The sequence below is a fragment of the Chinchilla lanigera genome, unplaced genomic scaffold, assembly GCF_000276665.1.
Source record: "Chinchilla lanigera isolate Chin_1 unplaced genomic scaffold, ChiLan1.0 scaffold00021, whole genome shotgun sequence".
NCBI lineage: Eukaryota > Metazoa > Chordata > Mammalia > Rodentia > Chinchillidae > Chinchilla > Chinchilla lanigera.
Genome location: NW_004955422.1, coordinates 17,571,838 through 17,592,393, shown reverse-complemented (window position 1 = coordinate 17,592,393; position 20,556 = coordinate 17,571,838). Strand labels below are relative to the sequence as shown.

Here is a 20,556-nt window from a genome sequence, read left to right as displayed (position 1 = left end):
TGGTTCTATATAATTCATTCTTTGTAATTAATTGAGCTGAAAAGCCTGGGAATAAAATCCGAAGTAAGGTTAGTAAAGTTCTTTGCCTGGTTAAAAACATTTTATGAAGTGGATGTAAAAGTAAATGTGGGAAAATTGTATAAAGACTTGGGAAGAAAAAATGGAACTATACTGTTGTAAGTTTTTTATGGTAGCACTTGAAGGTAGACTATGATAAGCTAACAACGTACACTATGAAGGAATCACCAGAATACAAACCCAAGTGAATCATCCAATAGAGGGGATAAAATGGAATCCTTAAAGATAATCAAGCTGGGCATGGTGCCACGCTGTGGGAGGCTGATGTAGGAGGATCAAAAAGTTTGAGCCTAGCTGGGCGTGGTGGCACCTGCTGGTAATCCCAGCACTCAGGAGGCTGAGGCAGGAGGATTGCCTCAAGTTTGAGGCCAGCCTGGGCTACCTAGTAAGTTCAAGGACAGCCTGAACTACATAGTGAGACACTGTCTTAAAAAAAAGTTTGAGCCTAACCAAGATGATTTATCAGCTTAAAAAGACCTTATTTTCAGATTTAAAAAATAATGAAAGGACTAGGCAAGTAGATCAGTAGGAAGGCCCTGTTCAAACCTAGCACTGAAACAAACAAACAAAGAAACTCAATTAATACAAAGAAGGCAGAAAAAAGTCAAAGAACAGATGTAATATGTTAAGATTTAAGCCTAACCATATTGATTACCACAATAAATTTCAATGGTCTAAAGATTCTAATTAGAAGGCAAAAATTTTTAAGCTATAGTTGTGAAAGTAATCCACCTGTATACTTTTAAGAAATGAAACTTTACATAAAGACATAGATAAGTTAAAAGCAATAAGATGGGAAAAAATATGATGCTAACACTAGTCAGAAGAAATCTAGGGTGGCTATGCTAGTGTCAAAACAAAGTGAGTTTCAGGGGAAAGAATACTACAAGGAATCAAGAAGATTATATCATAGTGAAAAATAAGTCTATTCACTGAGGGAACGGAACAATCTGAAATGTTTATGCATCTGATAACAGACCTTTGAAATCCATGAAGCAAGAGATGAAAAAGCTAGAAGAAGAAATGAGTAACCTACAACTTTAGCTGGAGACTTCACATTCCCATCGATAAATGATACGACAAATAGACTGAAAATCAGTAAGGATATACAAGACTTGAACAGCACTATCAAATAGCTCAATACTATCAAATAGCTCCACTTTATAGAAGATATTCAATGCAGCAAAATACATTCTTTTAAAATTCACATGGTAGATTTAAACTAGACCATATTCTGAGTTGTCAGACAAATCTCAGCAAATTTAAAATAATTCTTCAGTTATTATGAAATTATACTAGAAATGAGAAACAAAAACATCTCTGGAAATTCTCCAAATATTTGGAAGTTAAGTAACATACTTCTAAATGATGAATGTGTCAAAAACAACAAATATAAATTAGAAAGTATTTCAAATTGAATGAAAGTGAATGCAGGGGCTGGGGATTTAGCTCAGCGGCACAGCGCCTGCTTGGCAAATGCAAGGTCATGAGTTCGATTCCCGGTACCGGAAAAAAACAAAAAACAAAAACAAAAACAATAAAGTGAATGCAATTTGGGTGAGGTGGCATGTGCCTGTAATCCCTGTACTCTGAAAGGCTGGAAGACAGGAGGATCACAAGCTGGAGCCCAAACGTGGCAATTAGGCAAGACCCTGTCACCAAATAAAATATAAGAGAAAGGGTTGGGAATATATAGCCTATATATATATATATATATATATATATATATATATATATATATATATATATACATATTCAATCCCCAGTACTAAAGAGTAAAAAAGTATAAGATAGAGCTAAATTATTCTAATTAAGGGGAAATTTAAAACAATCAATTTGTCTATCTGAAAGTGAGAAAAATCTCAAAGTCTTCAATTTTCATCAAAAAACAGTAAAACGAAACTCAAAGTAGAAAAAAAGGCAATAATAAAGATAAAATTGAGGGGCTGGGGATTTAGCTCAGCAGCACAGTGCCTGCCTGGCAAGCTCAAGGTCATGAGTTTGATTCCTGGTACTAGAAAAAAAAAAAAAAAAAAAGATAAAATTGGAAATCGAAGTAGAAAACAAACAACAAAGAAAACTCAATTAATCCAAAAATAATTCTTTGAGATCAATAAGATTTCTAAATCTCTAGACATCCTGGTTAGGAACGGAGGAGAGAAGGTACAAATAAGTAATTTCAGACATGAAAGAGTAACTACAGGCATTGAAAAACCAATAAAGAAAATCATGAACAACTTGCCAATAAATTCAACAACATAGATAAATTGAACAAATTCCTTAAAAAATACAAGCTACTAAAGCTCACTCAAAAAGAAAGACCATTTAAATAGCTATATGTCCATCAAATAAATTGAAATTGTAGTTAACTTTCCTAGCAAGAAAACAAGGCTGAGCTGGTTTCACCACTGAATTCTAGCAAGTAACAGGAAGAAAAACAATTCCACAAAAATTCTTCCATACAAATGACAAGGAGAGCTATTTCCCAACTCATCCTTTGAGGCCTTAATTACCTTGATAACAAAATCAGACAGAGACATTACAGAGGGAAAAATACAACTATAGACCAATATTCCACATTTCTTAACATATTTCACCACTCTTAATATATTTTTAGCAAGCAAAAATGAATGATATCTTAAAAGGGTAACAAATCATGACCTGGCTCTGTTATTCTATGAATGCAGCATTAGTTTATTGTTAGGAAATTAATATAATTCACCATAGGAACAAACCAAAAAAGAAAATTCATGTTAATATCTCTGAGATGCATAAAAAGCATTGATAATATCCAATATCCACTTAAGACATAAAAGAAGAAAACATCCAGCAAACTAGGAATAAAAGAGAATTTGTTCAACCTCATAAAGGAAATCCATGAAATCCTACAACAACATGAAGCTTATTCGCCCTCTGTTGTTTTTTTCAGTGCCAGGAATCGAACTCAGGACCTTGCGCTTTCCAGGAAGGAGCTGTGCTACTGAGCTATACCCCTAGCTGCCCACTCTTGTTACGCCTATTCAACCTTGTGCTAGAAGTTCTGGCTGCTAATTAGGCAGGACAAAGAAATAGAGGCATCCAGATTGAAAAGGAAGAAGTGCAATCATCTTTATTTACAGAAGACAAGAGAATCTATGTTAAAAAGCCAGTGGGATCTACAGAAGTGCTATAAATAAATGAGTTTAACACATTTACAAGATACAAGATCAATATATGAAAAATCAATTGCATTTTACAAACTAGCAACAAACAATGTTCAATAGCATCAAACATAAAATCCTCGTGCTCTTCTCGTTCTGCATCCAAGTGAGTAGAAGTAGAAAGGAGGCCCCCATGCGGGAACTTCGAATCTGGGCACTCTTTGCTTTGTCCTCTCTGGGGAGCGTGGAGACAGCCTGAACTGGGAGCCACAGTTTTGGGGCAGCTCACAGGCCAGAGCCCTGTGTTTTCCAAAACTAGACACACCATCAGACCCTTTGGCATCAGGAGAAATGAGAAGCTTGTCATCCTCTGCACACTCTGGACACCAAGACAGAGGGACCCTGGAGAAATGGCAAGGGGATGGAGCATGAATTGTAAGATAACTTCTCAGAGACGGGGAACTTTGGTTTTAGGATCCAGAAACACATTCTTCCGGGCATGAAATATGACCCAAGATGGTATCCTCAGTCTGGACTTCTGCGGGGCATTGGGTAGGCAGGGTCCAACACCACAGACAAGAAACATCAGACAGGCCACGTGGGGGCCAGAGTCAGTGAAGAGGGGGCCACACACTGGTTCCAGCTGAAGAATTTCTCTTTCCTAATTCATTTCTTTCTTTCTTTCTTTCTTTTTCTTTCTTTCTTTCTTTCTTTCTTTCTTTCTTTCTTTCTTTCTTTCTTTCTTTCTTTCTTTCTTTCTTTCTTTCTTTCTTCCTTTTTTGAGTCAAGGCTTCGCTATTAGTTCAGGCTGGCCTTGAACTCACTATGCAGCCCATGCTGCCTTAAACTCACAGTGATCCTTCTGCCTCAGCCTCCCAAGTGCTGGGATTTCAGGCCTGCACCACCGCGCCTGGCTCAGCAGAATTTCTTGATGGTACCAACCCTTCTAGCAGGTAAATTCCAATTTCTATCCAGAAGGCCAATAAAATGTTTTCAGTGAAATGTTAAAGAAAAAAAAAAGAAATAAAGGAAGGAAAGAAGGGAAGGAGAATATTTACCTGGCCAGGGAGATAGCATGATCAAGAAGGGAAGGAAATAAAGTGAGAATAGATATGAAAAGATTTTGTGTATCAAAAACTGTAAAATATTGTTAAGAGAATGGAAAAGCATACACAATGGAAAGGCATATCTTATTTTAGAGTTTGAAGTTTCAGTATTGATGTTGACTTCCTCCCAAATTTACTTGTAGATTCAACATAATCTCAATAGACTAAAATCATACTAGACTCTTCTGTAAGAAATTGACAAGCTGATTATAAAATTCACATGAACAACACTTGGGAGACTGAGGCAGGAGGATCGTTCCAAGTTCAAGGCCAGCCTGAGCTACAAAGTGAGCTCAAGTTTAGCCTGAACTGCATAGCGAGACCCTGTCTCAAAAAAAGAAAAAAAAAAAAATTAACATGGAAATTCAAAGAACTCACTGGGTGTGGTGACATACACCTGTAATCCCAGCACTTGGGAGGCTGAGATTGGAGGATGACCATGAGTTTGAGACCAACCTGAGCTACACAGTGAGTTTAAGGCCAGCCCGAACTACCTAGCAAAACCATTTCTCAAAACAAACAAACAAACCCAATAAATGGAAGATCTAAAATAGCCAAATCAGTGGTCATATTTGAAGCCAAGAAGCAAAGGGCAAGAGATTAAAGCAGATGCGGTGTGCTCACCTGTAACCCTGGCACTGGAGAGACTGAGGCAGGAGGAGTGCAAGTTCTCCCATCAACTCACGGAGCTCAACCTGAGATTGTCTCAAGAAAAAAAAGTAAGAGAGAAGTGTGCTGCACCTCCAATACCCAGTACTGTACACCTCCCAGACTTCAGACAGGCCCTGATCTCCCACGATGCCCCTCAAGTGCTCTCTTGAAGGATCAGTAACAGTGCTGTCCCGAGTTATATTAAAACCTGATGAAAAACTGACAGTTTTTTTGCTCATTATGGATTATTTGCATTAATTCTGATTTTTAAAAATGTTTCATGATTTTTTTCAGTACTGGAAATTGAACCTGAGCTACATCCAAGCCCTTTTCATACATTATCTTTAGATAGGGTCTTAATAAGTTGCCCAAGTGGGACTCAGACTTGCTATCTATCCTCCCGGCTCAGCCTCCCACAGTGCTTGGATTACAGGTGTGGGCCATTGTGCCCACAGATTTGGGGTATCCTAGTAATTTTTTTTTTTTTTTGAGACAGGGTCTTGCCATATAGTTCAGACTGGCCCTGAACTCACTTATGTAGCCCGGGCTGCCCTCGAACTCACGTTGATCCTCCTGCCTCAGCCTCTCAAGTGTTGAGATTGCAGGTGTGTACCAACATAGCCGCCCAGCATATCCTAGAAAATTCTGCCCACAGTGTCTCGCTCTCTGCCTGCTAATTCTGGCCCTGCCCCTCCCCCAGTGCTAGAGCATCACAGAGCCTTTTCCATCTACACAAACACTGACCACCTATTTTCTGCCCAGGTACTGGTTTGAGAACAAAATTACTCAGAACAGGAAAGGAACCAAAGAGAAGGTAGAAGAGATTCCTGACTAAGTATTTATTTATTTATTTTTGTTTTGTTTTTTGTTTTTTTCCGGTACCGGGAATCAAATTCATGCCCTTGCACTTGCCAGGCAGGCACTGTGCTACTGAGCTAAATCCCCAGCCCCCTGACTAAGTATTTAGCTATGTGGTCTCTATGCTTCCATTTCTGCTCTTACCCTGGGCTCTGCAGTGCTGGGGAGAGGGGCTGTCCCAGGCCACAAGGACTCACTACGAATTCTTCAGCTAGCAGATGTTTTCTTCTTTCACAAAAGCTCCAGACTCAGCTCGTCTGTTAATATTTATTTCTTCTCTGAAGGAGGTGCTTACAATTCTCTCGTTATTTTTTAGTACTTGATTTTTTTTAGAAAATTAAAACTTTACTTCCTTATCTCTTTCCATGCCCTGTGAACCATTCCCGTCTCCTTCTGCTGTGGAGTTTAGTGCATCTGGCTGCAGAACTTAGCCCTCCTTTCCTAGATACATTTATTATTTGGAAATAACAAACACTGCAAGCCTGTGACCCCAGTCCAAGGCAGGAGGACTGCAAATGGGAGCCCAGCTGGGGAGGCATAGCAAGACCATGTTTCAAAATAAAAATGGCATGCTGGGGAGATAGCTCAGCAGCATAAGCGCTTGCCTGGCAAGCCTGAGGTCATGAGTTCGATTCCCGATACCAAAAAAAAAAAAGAAAAAGAAAAGGACTGGGGATGTAGCTCAGTGCAAAGGTCCTGGGTTTGATACTCAGTCCCTCCTGCCCCCCACCACCAAAAATGTGAAAGAAAGAAGAAAAAATAAATATATCATACAGGCAGTATGGCAAGTTTAATGTGCTCCCGTGATCCCTGTTTCCTGGTATTTATGAACTTGTGTAAATCTCCTTGAGTGTGGGCCAGATTTATGACTTGCTTCTCCTCCTTCCCTTCCTTTTCTCCTTTATTATTATTATTATTAAATTTTTCTCAGACAAGTTCTCCCTATGTATCCCTGGCTGGCCTTGAACTTTCGATCCTCCTGTCTCAGACACCTGAGTGCTGAGATTACGGGCATATAGCACCATGCCCAGCCCTTTTGATTTGCTTCTAACCAAAGGAATTCAGCAAAGGTGACAAGATGTCCATGATTTCACATACGGGTTTATATTATGTGGCATCATTTAAGTGGCAGAGTTGGAAGTTCTAAGAGTAGGTCTCTCCACTGAGACAACCATGGAGCCATTTTGGACCTCTAGAGCCTGATGGGACACGTAAAACCCTCAGTGAAGGGTTTAATGAAGGGAGAGGCTGCTGCTCTTTAGTGAGACAGAGGCGCCTGAGTCAGCTATCTGTCCCCATTTCTCAGTCCTGCCACAGTTGTCGGGACAGTAGCACGTGTTCTGGGAGTAGAGGGCTGCTGCCATGGTAGGCAAGAGACCCTGTTATCCAAACACTGGGAGCTGTGCATTTTGGTTGGTCTGGCAACACTGAGGGGCTGGTGCTGGACTGGCCTTGGTATCAGCCTTCTGGGCTGAAATCAGCTGCTTCCCTCTGGCAGGATTTACCAGGATATTTAAAGAGACAGAACTTTACCCAGTTATGTATTTTGGAGCCAGACATTTATGGACACTTTTTTCAGGTTACTAGTTGACCCCCAAGATTTCTTTTCTACAGGAAAGAAATTTCAGTGGCCAGGAACAACAAAGAATATTTTGCAAGTGTAGTTTGGAAAAGTCACAAAAGGACTGTTTCTTAACAAGAAAAGCCCGGCACTCGTTGAATAGTGGGAGAACCAGATTTACAGAGTTACTACATTATAATATCCAGAATGTCCAGTTCTCAATGAAAATAACAAAACATCCAAGTAAACAGGAAAGAATAGCCCATTCACGGAAAATAAGAGATCCTGGTGGAAAGCATATCTGAAAAAGTCCAGATAGTGAAATTAGCAGCCGAGAGCGTTAAACAGATTGTTTTAAATATGCACAATGAGGGGGCTGGGGATTTAGCTCAGCGGCAAAAGTGCCTGCCTGGCAAGCGCAAGGTCGTGAGTTCGGTTCCCGGTACCGGAGAAAAAAACCAAAAAAAAAAAAAAAAAACAAAACAAATAAATATGCACAATGAGCTAATGGGAGAACCATCGACAATGAAAGGAAATCAGGAAAGCAACATTTGAGTAAAATAAGAATAGCCATAGGGATAGAAATCATAAAAATAACTGAACAAGTTCTGGAGCTGAAAATTACAATAATAAATGAAAAATTCCCTAGAAAATTTTAACAGTGGGTTTTAGCAGGCAGAAGAAAAGGTGGGCAAAATTGAAGACAATACAGTTAAAATTATCCTAAGTAGCAGGAAAAAAAAATGAAGAAAAAGAAACAGAAGCTAAGGGACTTACTGGGTCCCAGTGAGCATACCAGCATACGCTTTATAGGATTATCAGAAGAAGAGAACGTGGAGGGAGCAGAAAAAGTATTTGAAGAAATAATGGCTAAAAACTCCCCCAATCAGATGAAAACATGAATTTACTGTTGTCGTTTATATCTAGATGCCCCCCGAAAGCCTCATGCCCTCATGGGGGGCCGCTTTTAGTGGTGTGGCTGGATCCTGAATGTGTGATATTGGATTAAACCGTGTGATAACTAAATTAGCCCACTGATTGGCTTAGCACAGTTCTGGGTGTGGATAACGGGAAGGCCCACCCTGGGTGTGGGTGGCAATCAACCAAAGGGCTTGTAGATTGAATAGAATAAAAAAGAGGAAGACTTGCTGCTTCCTGCTTCCTGTTTACCCTGCCATGGACTGTTTCTCCTCTGTCATGCCATCCTGCCTTAGAACCAGACGACTATGGACTGAAACCTCTACAAACTGTGAGCTAAAATAAACCTTTCCTCCTTTAATTTGTGTGTGTCAGGTATTTTGTCCCAGTAATGAGAAAGTAACTAAGATATTTACATATCCAAAAAGCTCAACCAGTCTCAATCAGGATAAGCTAAGAGATCCATACTAAGGCACATTATAGTCAATATAATGATTATAATGTGATGTATATTGTAGTCAAATAGTTGAAACCTGAACACAAAGAGAATTTTAGATGCAGCAAATAAGAAATGACTTGTAACACATTGGATCCTCCATAATATCAAGAGCAGACTTCTTAGAAACCATGGAGGTCAGAAGGTAGTAGGGAATATATTTAAAGTCATGAAAGGAAAATAAACAACCTATCAATTAAGAAATCTACAACCAGCAAAACTATCCTTGAAGAATGAAGGAAAAATTACCTATATTTTCAGATAAACAAAAGTGAAGGGAGTTTATCACCAGTAGACTTGCCCTACAAGAAATGCTAAGGAACCACAGTCATTAAGTTTGAAAGGAAAGGATATTAAACATACTCAAAGCCATAAGAATAAATAAAGAACTGTGAACTGGCTATAACTTGCCTGTAATCCCAGGCCTCTGGGAAGCTGAAGTAGGAGAATCTAAAGGTAGAGCTCTGCATGAGCAATTTAGCAAGACTGTCTCAAAATAATAAGTTAAAAAATTTAAAGGGCGGGAATATAGTTCAGCGTGAAGGCCTTGAGTTCAATCCCCAGTAACAAAAAGAAAGCAAAACAAAACAAAACATTGGTAAATGTATAAGCCAGAATTACTACACTTTTGACTTGTAACTCTTGTTCTTTCTTTCCTCCTTCCTTCCTTTATTTTATTTTATTTTTCAGTACTGTAAATTGAACCCAGGGAGTGTTGAATTACATCTCCAGCTCTTTTTCTTTTTTTGATCAGTGTTTTGATAGTTACCTAGACCTGTCTCTCTTCCTGTCTCAGCCTCCTGAGTAGCTGGGATTACAGGCAAGTGCCACCACACTTGGTTCTCTCACCTTATTTCTTGTGTGATTTAAAAGACAAGTACATAAAATAAAAATTACAAATTATGTATGAAAATAACAATATAAAGGGGAAGGTATAGGAAGATATGGGAGTAGAATTCTGTATATTATTAAAACAAAGTTGGTATTATTCAAACTAGTTTGTTATAAGCTTAAGATCTTAACTGTAACCCATAAAATAACCACCAAGAAAATAAACAAAAATCATACAGGAAAGGAAAGAGCAAAAGAATGAAAATAGCTTCCTATAAAAATCAGCTAAATTTAAAGACAGGTAGTAATAGAGGAATTGAAAAATAAAAACCATATGACATGCAGAAAAATAAATAGCTAAATGAAGTAACCTCTTCCTTCTCAGTAATAACCTTAAATGCAAATTGTGTTACATTCTACAATTAAAAGGCAGAGATAACAAACTGCATTGAAAAAACGTGATTCAACTGCAAACTGTCTTCCTGGGCATGGTGGTACACACCTATAATCCCAGCACTTGGAGGCTGAGGCAGGAGGATTGCCATGAGTTCAAGGCCAATCTGGGCTACATAGTGAATTCAAGGCCAGCCTGAAATATGAAGCCAGACCCTGTCTCAAAAAAAAAAAAAAAAGATACTGTAGACTGTCTTTAAGGGAATCACTTCAAATATAAAGACACAATGAAGTTAAAATTAGAATGAGAAAAAATATTTCATGCAAATAGTAAGCAAAAAAGAGTTGTCCAAAAAAAAAAGAGTTTTGTCCAGTAATAATGCTTTAATAGGCATAGACAAAATGGACTATAAATAAAAAGATGATAAGGAATGAGAAAGACATCATATACTGATAAACGACTCAACCCATCAAGAAGATATAACAGTTACAAATATACACACCTAATAGAAGAGTCCCAAAATGCATGAAGTACAAATTGACAGACTTGAAGGAAGAGATAGACATTTCTGCAATAATAAGAGATTTCAACACATCACACTCAAGAATGAATAAAACAACAAAACAAAAGATCACTAAGGAGACAGGTTTTACACAGTCCTATAAACTAATTAGACCTATAAAGCATATATAGAACATATATGAATTCCATTCAACAATAGCAGAATACACATTCTTCTCAAATAGATGTGCACATTCCCCCAGACAGATCATATGTTAGGCCACAAAACAAATCTTACTAAAATTTAAAGGATAGAAAAATACGGGGGCTGGGGATTTAGCTCAGCGGCACAGTGTCTGCCTGGCAAGTGCAACGTTGTGAGTTCGATTCTTGGTACTGGAAGAAAAATTTAAAAAAAAAGAAAAATGCAAACTATCTTTTTCCAATCATGGTAGAATAAAATTTAAAAATAAATAACAGGGCTGGGAGTGGTGGCACACGCCTGTAATCCCAGCACTCAGGAGGCTGAGGCAGGAGGATTGTTGTGAGTTTGAGACCAGCCTGGGCTACAAAGTGAGCTCAAGGCCAGCCTGAACTGCATAGCCAGACCCTGTCTCAATAAATAAATAAATAAATAAATAAACAAACAAACAAATAACAGAAAGAAAACTAGAACATTTACAAATATGTGGAAATCAAACAACACAAACAATGGAATGAAAAAGAAATCACAAAATAAATTAGAAAATATCTTTAGATGAAAGAAAACTAAAATAGAAAAACAAAACTTAAGAGAAACCAAGACAGCAGTGCTAGAGAGAAATTTATAGCTGTAAAAATCTCTATTAAAAAAGAAGAAGGGGCTGAGGGTCTAGCTCAGTGCCCAGCATGTGTCAAGCCCTGGGTTCCATCCCTAGCTCACCACCTCCTCCAAGAAAAAAAAAAAGAAAAAAGAGAAAGAAAAAAGAAAGATCTCAAATCAACAACTTAACTGTACATCTTAAAGCACTAGAAAAGAAGAGCAAACAGGTAACAGGAGGAAAGACATAATAAAGATTACAGCAAAGACTTAGAGACTTACAAAATACAGAACAAAAATAAAATGGAGAATAAACAATATAGCATTTTAAAAAATCATTTTATTATAGTCAGGGTTCCCCAGAGAAACAGAACCAGAAAAAGTTCTAGAAATAGATCGTGGTGACAGTTACAAAACACTGTGAATGCACTTATTGACACTGAATTGTACCCATAAAAATGGTAAATTATGCTGGGCATGGTGGCACACGCCTGTAATCCCTGTACTCGGGAGGCTGAGGCAGGAGGATCATTGCAACTTCAAGACCAGCCTGGTCTATAAAGTGAGCTCAAGACCAGCCCGAACTGCACAGTGAAACACTGTCTCAAACACATACACACACACACACACACACACACACACACACAAAAGGTAAGTTCCATGTGTATATGTCAGAAGAAAAATAAAGATTGTTAAGAGCTCCTGATGAGTCAGCTTTGCATCACTATAAAAAAATACCTGAGATAATTGCATTATAAAGAGAAAAGATTTATTTAGCTCCTTGTTTTGGAAGTTCCAGTTCAAGACTGGGTAGCCCTCTTGCTTTGGGACTTAGGCAAAACAAACCACTTGTATAATGAGTCAGGAACTAAAGAGAGAGACTGAAATCTCGGGGTCCCACAATCTCTTTCAAGGTCACACCTGCCAGTGACCTAAGGACCCCCCCACAGGGCCGCACCTCTCAAGGACTCCATCACCTCTCAATAGCGCCATCTCGAGGGCTAAGCCTTCTAAACATGCACCGGCGGGGAAAACCACCCATATTCAAACCACAGCAGCTACCTTTGGAGGAAGCTGCTTGTTAAGGAGGTGCAGAACCTCCAGCCTCCAGCAGCAAGGAAGAAACAGGGACCATCAGTCCAGAGGCCTTTGAGGGACTGAATGCTGCCAACAACCCTGAAATAGACCCAGGCGCACCTCTAATGAGACTGCAGCCCCAGCCACACCTCAACCAAAGTACTGTGACACCCTGACGCAGAAGACCCAGCTAAGCCACGCACAGATTTGTGACTCACAGAAACCGAGATGTTAAATGTGGGTGGTTAAATATGAAAGTTGTAGTGATACTGTTACGGATCTGTAGCTAACAAATCCAAGCACTACTGTTATGGACAACTTGTCCCCCCTTTTTTGCTCAGTGACATGTCTTAAAACACTGTGGGGGAAAAAAAAAAAAACACTGTGGGGCCGGGGATATAGCTCAGTGCCACAAGCACCTGCCTGGCAAGTGCAAGGTCCAGAGTTCGATTCCTGGTACAAAAAAAAAAAAAAAATCCCTGTGGATTCTCTTTCACACCTCTAGTGCAGTGGTGGCAAACCTATGGCATGTGTGCCACAGCGGGCTAATTGTATCATTGAAAGCTCTGAAAGGTTCCCCATCACTGCTGTAGTGCTTTTTTTTTTTTTGAAGACAGGGTCTCACTCTGTAATTCAGGCTGGCCTTGAACTCATTATGTAGTGCAGGCTGGCCTCAAACTTGTGGCATCCTCCTGCCTCAGCCTCCCCAGTGCTGGGATTACAGGTGTACTCTGCCATACCTGGCTTTCTAGTGTTTTCTTTTGAACTGGTGCCCAATATATTATTTTGTAGCAGTATCAACTAAGGCCAGTTAGACCTGTTGCAATTTTTTTTTGGCACTACAAATAATGCGGCCAATGATCTGCTCCTTGTGTGCTTCTGTAGGGAAGAAACCAAGTTGTGTGATTGCATCTTTAGTTTTTTTGTGTTTTGGTCATCCTTGATTGAACCTAGGGAGCACTGAGCTACATCCTTACACCTTTTCATTTTTTTATTTTGAGAAAGGGTCTCACTAAATTGCTCAGTCTGGGTTCAAATTTGCAATCTTCCAAACTCAGCCTCCTGAGTAGCTGGAATAACAGGCATACACGACTGTGCCCAGAACACCTATATTTTTAACGCCACTCCCAACTGCCTGAATGGTGCCTGTACTAATTCAGCTCCCAGGTAGGGCCTGGGAGTCTCCATTTTTCCTGCATCCCTAATTGCTTGTCACTGTCACTGTCTGAATTCCCTGCTGCAAGTCCTTGAGGGCAAGAGACACGGCCTTTGCATCTTCATGTCGCAGGGCTCAGCTCAGCCTAGCATGGATACCAAGATGCTGGCATCCTTTCTTGTCTGTCCATGCTGCTTTTTGAACAGCTGGGTTGTGCCCACAGTCCCCTAAGGATGGGCTACTGGCCACAGTGGTCTGAATTACAGGGGACCACGGAGGTTAGACATGGCAGCTTTTCTTTTTTTTTTTTTTGGTCTTTTCTTCCGGTACCAGGAATTGAACTCACCACCTTGCGCTTGCCAGGCAGGTGCTTTGCCTCTGAGCTAAATCCCCAGTCCCTAGACATGGCAACTTAAATGGGCCACCACTAGTGCCAAGGTTAAGTCAGAGCCCCTTGGAGCAAGCAGACCCTAAGAGTTTTGTGAGACCCCGCAGAGAGCAGAGCAGAGATGGAGGGAGAGAGTGGAAGAGCTCAGCTCCAGGGCACAACTGTCTTTCTTCCAGATGGCCTGAGGTTTGTGCTCCTTGCAGCCAAAGGGTCCCTGAGATAAAGAGCTGCTCAGAGCTTATGGGTGTCCTCTGCATGTCTCAGAGGTGCTGAGATCTGCCAAAGACTCAGGAGCCAGACCTGAGGGGCCAGGGGCTTTCCTCTTTCCCGTTTCTCCATATACTGGGACCCTGGACCTCACACACTGGGGCCACTTTTATCACCTGGACATCTTTGTGTCAGCTTCCTTCATATGGTGTCCTGACTCACCCAGGCCACTTGTGTGCTGAGAACCTCAGACGGGCCACAGGACCGTGGCGGCCCACCTGAGCAAGCTGTGTTTACATTTGATTCCACATGCATACCTGGCCCAAAGGGCAGCAGGAAACGGGCTTAGAGGCAGGTGGTCTGGACTCACGGCCTGCCATATCCCTTGGGCAACCCGACTCCCTGGTCTCAGTTTGCTCATCTAGAAATGGAAGTAATAGGTTCCCACCGTCAGGCGAATCTGTGAAGCATTCCCCTCGCCTGCGGAGGCCTTTTCTGAACTTCAGACTCACACCCAATGGGCATCTCTGCCTGACACACCCACTGCGGAGCTCCAGATTTCACCCATCTGCCCCCCAAGTCTCCCCACCTACTCTCCAATCAAGAGGCAATGTAGCCTGCTGGTGAGAATGCAGAGGCTGGGGTTGGATCCCCAGGGGTGACCCCACTGGCTTGCAGTGTGTGTAGTGCTGAGTAGATTTACGAATTCTCCAGGCCTCAGTTTCCCTCCCTGGACACTGAGTGGCAGTGATGATGATGATGATATTCGCGCGGGGCTGAGGTGAGGATTCAATGACGTAATGTGTGAAGTATTGAGAACAAGGGGTCATTCTAACCTTCTGTGGAAACCCCCCCATCCCAACCCCTCAAGCTAAAAGCACAAGCGTCATGCTGGCTCCACTATACGCATGTGAGGTGTGTGTTAAAAAAGAGCAGAGGTCATGGGGAGGGTAGCTCAGAAGTACGCCCCCCATCTGGGGACACACACACACACACACACACACACACACACACACAGGAAGTCCTATCTAGACTCAGTCTCTGAAACACATTGCCAGGTTCCCAGCTTCTCCCCATCTGCGTGAACACGCCTGGTCCAAGCCAGCACCCTGGCTCCTGGGAGGACCCAGCAGCCTCCCAGGGCCCTTCCCCATGGCAACCAGAGTGATCATTTACTTAAGAAGCTGAAGTCACAACTCCACCCTTCCCTTCCCTCCCTTCCTTTCCCTTTTTCTTTCAACTGGTCATCATGGAAATTTCCACATGGGCAACCCCAGAGAGGATGGGAAACGGCCCCTCCCCAGGTCCCCACCCCTTCTTGATGGGCCGAAGCCCCAGGCTTTCTGGCCCTGTCTCCTCACCACTCTCTTCTGCGCTGAAGGCTTTTAAAAGCAAATTGCAGCATCGCTTCATCTGTGAACACTTCTATGCAACAAAATCATTGTTAAAACTCTAAAGCCACCGACTTGATTTCTCTGTTAAAAACCTCCCTGGAGCCCCCCACTCCTCACCCTGTCCATGTCACCTAGCCTGGGCTCACTGTCCCCTCCACCTGGCCCTCTCCTCCCCACCCTCACCAGCCTCGTGTCCATCCTGGTGCTGTGTTTGTGGGGCTCTACCTGAAGCCCCCACTTCCCTGGCTTTTCCCGGACACCCCCCACCCCATGCACATTTTTAGTTCCAGTGTTTGGATTTCTTTCCTCATCTCAGCGGGAGGCCACCAGAGGGAGCTGAGCAGGGAGTTACAATCGGAGTTATGTTTTAAAAATATCCTCCTGGCTGTTGAGTGGAGGATGAGTTGGGGGTGGAGTGTGGGGACAAGAAGGCCGTGATCTGAGATAATTAAGGGAAACGGTACCAGAAGAGCCTGGTATATAGTAAGTGCTCACAAAATAAAAGCCATTTTTTGCAGTGCTGGGGATTATCCCCAGGCCCTTGCACTGAGCCACATCCTCAGCCTTTTTAAAATTTTTGCTTTACTGTGAGACAGGGTCTTGTTAAGTTGCCCAAGCTGGGCTTGAATTTGTAATCCTCCTGCCTCAGCCTCCCAGAGTGCTGGGATCATAGGTGTGAGTTACCATGTCGAGCTAGTTCCCTTCTTATTTTAAAGCAAAATGTAGATATAAGAATTGTGGTTGAAGCCAGATGTCACCCCAACTACTTGGGAGGCTGAGGCAGGAGGATTGCAAATTTGAGGCCAGCCTGGACAATTTATCAAGACCTTGTTTTAAATTAAAAAAAAAAAAAAAAAAAAAAAGACCAGTGATGTAGCCCAGTGCTCCCTGGGTTCAATACCCAGGACTGGAAAAAAAAAAGAAAAAAATTATGGCTGAGCATGGACATGGTTTGTCTCAAATGACCCAGCTGGCTGGCTCTGGGGCAGAGGCCCAGGGAAATGAGCGGTCTCTGTGAACACAGGACACCTATGGGGAGACAGTCTCGGGAACAAGTGATATAATTCCACCTACAACATGCTGTCCCAGAGTGGAAGACAAGACCCTTTGGTCTTGCAGTGCCCACGCGGGTGAGGGCTCTCTGATACGGTACTGGGGTGCCAGCTGGCGCAGGCCAAGTGGAGAGCGGAGGGCTGGGCGGGGAGGAGGTTGGGAGAGTGAAGGTGGGAGGCTGTGAGAAAGTTTAACCACCAGGGGGCGCCCTTGGACCTCCTCTGCCAGGGGACATCAGGCTGCTCCTGGAAGAAATGGCCAGTTCTGTGCCTGTTCCCGTCCCACACCGGTGCCGGAGATGCAGCCTTCACTCCCCATGGCCGACACAGGTGCCTGCACCCCCACCCCCCAACATCTGTGGACAGTAGACACCTTGGCTGTGAAGCTTGTCCTGCTACTTGCCTGGTATGGCTTGGCCTTTCTGTGTCTCAGTTCTCCCACGGAGAAAGGAAGAACCTCTTTAAGGGCCAAACCCAAATCAGATTCTCACTTTCACCTTGGCCTGATATTTTCCTGTGGACTCTCACCCATCAAATAGGGACGGCATCTCCTGTGTGCCCTGGACTAGCCACTGCCACTGCTCCAGAAACAACGGCCAGGCGGGAGGCGCCTCCTCTGCGAATCCACCTCTCCTTTCTCTACCGTTCTTCCCCCACGAGGGGTGGGGTGGGGTGGGAGCTCACCACACTGAAGGCCCCTCACCTGAATTCCTGATTGGTTGCTCAGTTGCTCCTAATGAACCGAGGCCTGGCTCACTGCACTCTGCTATCCTCTGGGGCAGCAGGCAGCGCGGCCCTGAGCCTGTACAGTCCTGCGATGCAGAGGTCTTCCACCCTGCCCATGAGCCTTCATGAGGCTGCTCTTCCTCTTATGCGCTGCTTGGCCCGCACCCCTAGAGGGCACAGGGGCCTGGCCTTCCCCCAGGGAAGGGGTTTGGGTAGGGCCAGGTGGTTAGGTTTGTTTTGAGGGTGGAGGTGGATGGTGCTGGGGCTGGCTGGGCTGGGGAGCAGGGTGGGGAGACAGGCTCAGGGGCTGCAGCGGCCAGATTACAGGGTATTCGGGATGGTGGGTCGGATTCAAGGAGGACACCCAGGGCTCTAGCTCAGGTAAGTGGGGATGTCCTTAGGGACGGCGAGGACTCTTCGGGCTGAACACTCTCAGCCTTGGATGCCATGGGTCTGAGTCACCTGTGACCCTCGAGGAGTGCCATCCATGAAAGGATAGGGATGGCTGGGAGCAGGATCCCCGGCGGCTAGGAACCGTCTCCAGCATGCTGCTGTGAGCTGTCCCAGAGCGCAGGACAGCGAGGGGACAAGCCCGGGGCTGGAATCAGGCCCCGGAACCAGCCCCCTTCCAGCTGCTGCGGGAGCTGCGATTACGCCCGCACACATGGCTCAGGTGTGTGAGGAGCCTGCCCAGGAGGAGGGAGACAGGACTCGGGGGAGGGAAAGGACGGCAGGGGCTGGCCAGCCTGACAGTGAGGCAAGGACAGGCGCAAACCTGTGTGGAACGAGCTAGGAGCAGGAGCTAAGAGCCGCACGAAGGTCCTGATCTTCCCCTTGTAGATTTCTCACCCTTGGCTCTTCAGTTTTTTTCAAATGGTTGGAAGTTTGCTACCTTTGTGTTCTGTGGTCTTTGCCATGGGCCCCCAAGGTCCTTTTTGGACAACATGGAAGAAGTTAGACAGCCAGCCCTGGCCATACCAATCTCTGGGAAAATGGAGACCACAAAGCTGCCAACAGTCAACTCCCCACGCTGGGTTGGGACAGGTACCATGCTGCCATGCTTAGCAGATTGTATTTCTCCATTTCCCAGGTGAAGGCAAGTTCCAGAACATTCTATGCATCCTAGGTCAGTCAGCAGCCACATTCCTGGCATGAGGATACATCTGTCAGGTGCCGTGGCCCATGTATGCCTACTGGCTCTGGCCTCCTTGGGTAGGTAAAAGCCGAAGGCCAAGCTCAGGCTGGGAGGGGGAAAAGAGGAACTGAAGAGCGGGGACTTAAAACCAGGGTTTGGTCCTGACTCTGGCCCTCAGCATGTGCCTCAGTGTTTCCAACCGTACAATGGGGGTTGTGGTGCTGAGCTGTGCACTCAGTACGTCACCTGCATTTGTAGAAGACTGTGCCTGGCCCGGGAAAGAACATAGCAAAAGTTGCCGCTGGTTGCTGTTTGGGACAGCGGCCTGGTTCCAGGATGGTCTGCTGAGGGCTGTTTCTGTCACCAGGATGACCCGCAGCAAAGGCCTCAGCCTCTCTAGTACTAGTAGTAATTGTTATTAGCTGTGTAGAACCCACAAGATTCTGGGCTGAGTGGGTCCAGGCCAGGCGGGCTGTGCCATGGAGACTTCCATGGCCGAGTTAGATTCCAAGAGACTTGGCACCTAAGGAGGACCACAGGATGTTGGCGGGGAGCCCCCTGCTAAGCACCCAGGCAGGTCTGGACATTCAGGAAGCTCAACCAAGCGGCTTGGACAAAGCGGACCTCCAGGACCTCATGTTGTATTAAACACTGACAAAAGCAAACCAACTCCAACAGGCATCTCAAAAAAGCTCTGGGGCTCAGGTGTAACTGTAGCTGTCACTTGCTCAGGGTGCATAGGCCACCGGGTTGCATCCTCACACTGAAATACACATACGCAGGCACAACAGGTTCCTGTGGGACCAGCCGTGAGCAGGACACACTGACACAAATGTAGTGAGAGGGTCTGAGTGGAGAGCAGTCATTGATTTAATTTTGGTTAAGATCTGACACACCGCGGGCCAAGGGGTCCAGGGCTTCTGCCCACTCCAACCCACCCCACGGCAGAGTCACCACCTGCTCCTGGCTCATGATCCTTTACAAAAATAAATATGAAAAAGCAGCAACTCTTTCGTGATCTTGGAATTAATCTGACAGCAGTTAAATGTGTCTAAGCATCTGGCGTATCTCCAAAATTGCACCAAAAAGATCTGGAAGCACTTAATTTGGTCTCAGAGGCAAAATGGAAGGTGGAGGAACAGGGTGGCCTTGCCCCGAGCTGTGGTGGTCCCAGGCTGGCTCCAGCCCTCGGTCACATCTCCGAGTCTGCGTACATGCCATTGATTAGATAGTCCACCTGCGTGTAATCCTTCTTCTTGTAGCTCTCATAGGCTTGCAGGGCAAACAAAACCAAGACAGTGACAAAAAGGGTCACCCCAAGTATAAGCACCGCCAGGAGGAACGTCTTGTTCACCGAGGATGGGGTCAAGGGTTCAGTGGTGACCACCAGGTACTGGCCTTCAGTGCTGGACTGGCACAAAGCTGTAGTTGGCATTTTGGGCCCTGAGCTCCTAGGTGTCACCCCGGCAGAGGCAGTTCCAGGTGTGGCTTTGGTCTCCGCCTGCTCTGATGTCCGGCGGGTGGCTGGCCCTCCAGCCCCATGGGTAGATGACACAGGGCTGGGTAGTGTTGTGGGGGATGTGGCTTCCACCTCAGGCGTCAGACTGGTGGGCGGCACTGGCACTGTGCTGGTAGGTGGCTTCTTAGCCTGAGCCTGGGTAGTGGCCACTGCTGTGGATACAGGAGCCACGGAAGGGGTAGTGGCGGCCTCTGGGGTGATGTCGGAGGGGGAAGACGTAGCTCTATCTGCTGTGCTAAGCGCTGGCTGGGCTGGTGACACCTGGCTGGTGGGACCTTGTGCTTTGGGACCCACAGTGGGTGCGGGGCTCACTGTGGAGCTAGTGGGTGTGTGCTGTGGGGAGCTGGGAGTGCTGGAGGAGCTGCTTGTGCTGGCAGCAGCCGCAGCAGCAGTCTGGTTACTCGTGGTCAATGCTGTTGCCTTTGCCGCTGTTCTTGGAGACGTGCTGGTACTTGGCACTTGTGCACGGGATGTGTTGAGAGATGGAAGCCCGGGGACGGTTGTAGTTGGGGTCTGCCACACAGAAGTGGGGACGGGTGATGTGGGGGCGGGTGATGTGGGGGCGGGTG

General features: G+C 44.6%; 1 protein-coding gene across 2 annotated transcripts in view; it reads right to left on the bottom strand.

Annotated features, from left to right (window-relative positions):
- Nucleotides 1-19,314: 19,314 nt before the first annotated feature.
- LOC102005153 (chromosome unknown open reading frame, human C11orf24) overlaps nucleotides 19,315-20,556 on the bottom strand; it is a 9,892-nt gene continuing 8,650 nt past the window's right edge. The window contains exon 5 of one of the 2 annotated variants that reach the window (XM_013514340.1): nucleotides 19,315-20,541. In XM_013514340.1, the coding sequence (XP_013369794.1) occupies nucleotides 19,661-20,541 (881 nt within the window). In that variant the 3' untranslated portion in view covers nucleotides 19,315-19,660. The remainder of the gene's footprint in view (nucleotides 20,542-20,556) is intronic. The other variant, XM_005384279.2, reaches the window with a different exon arrangement.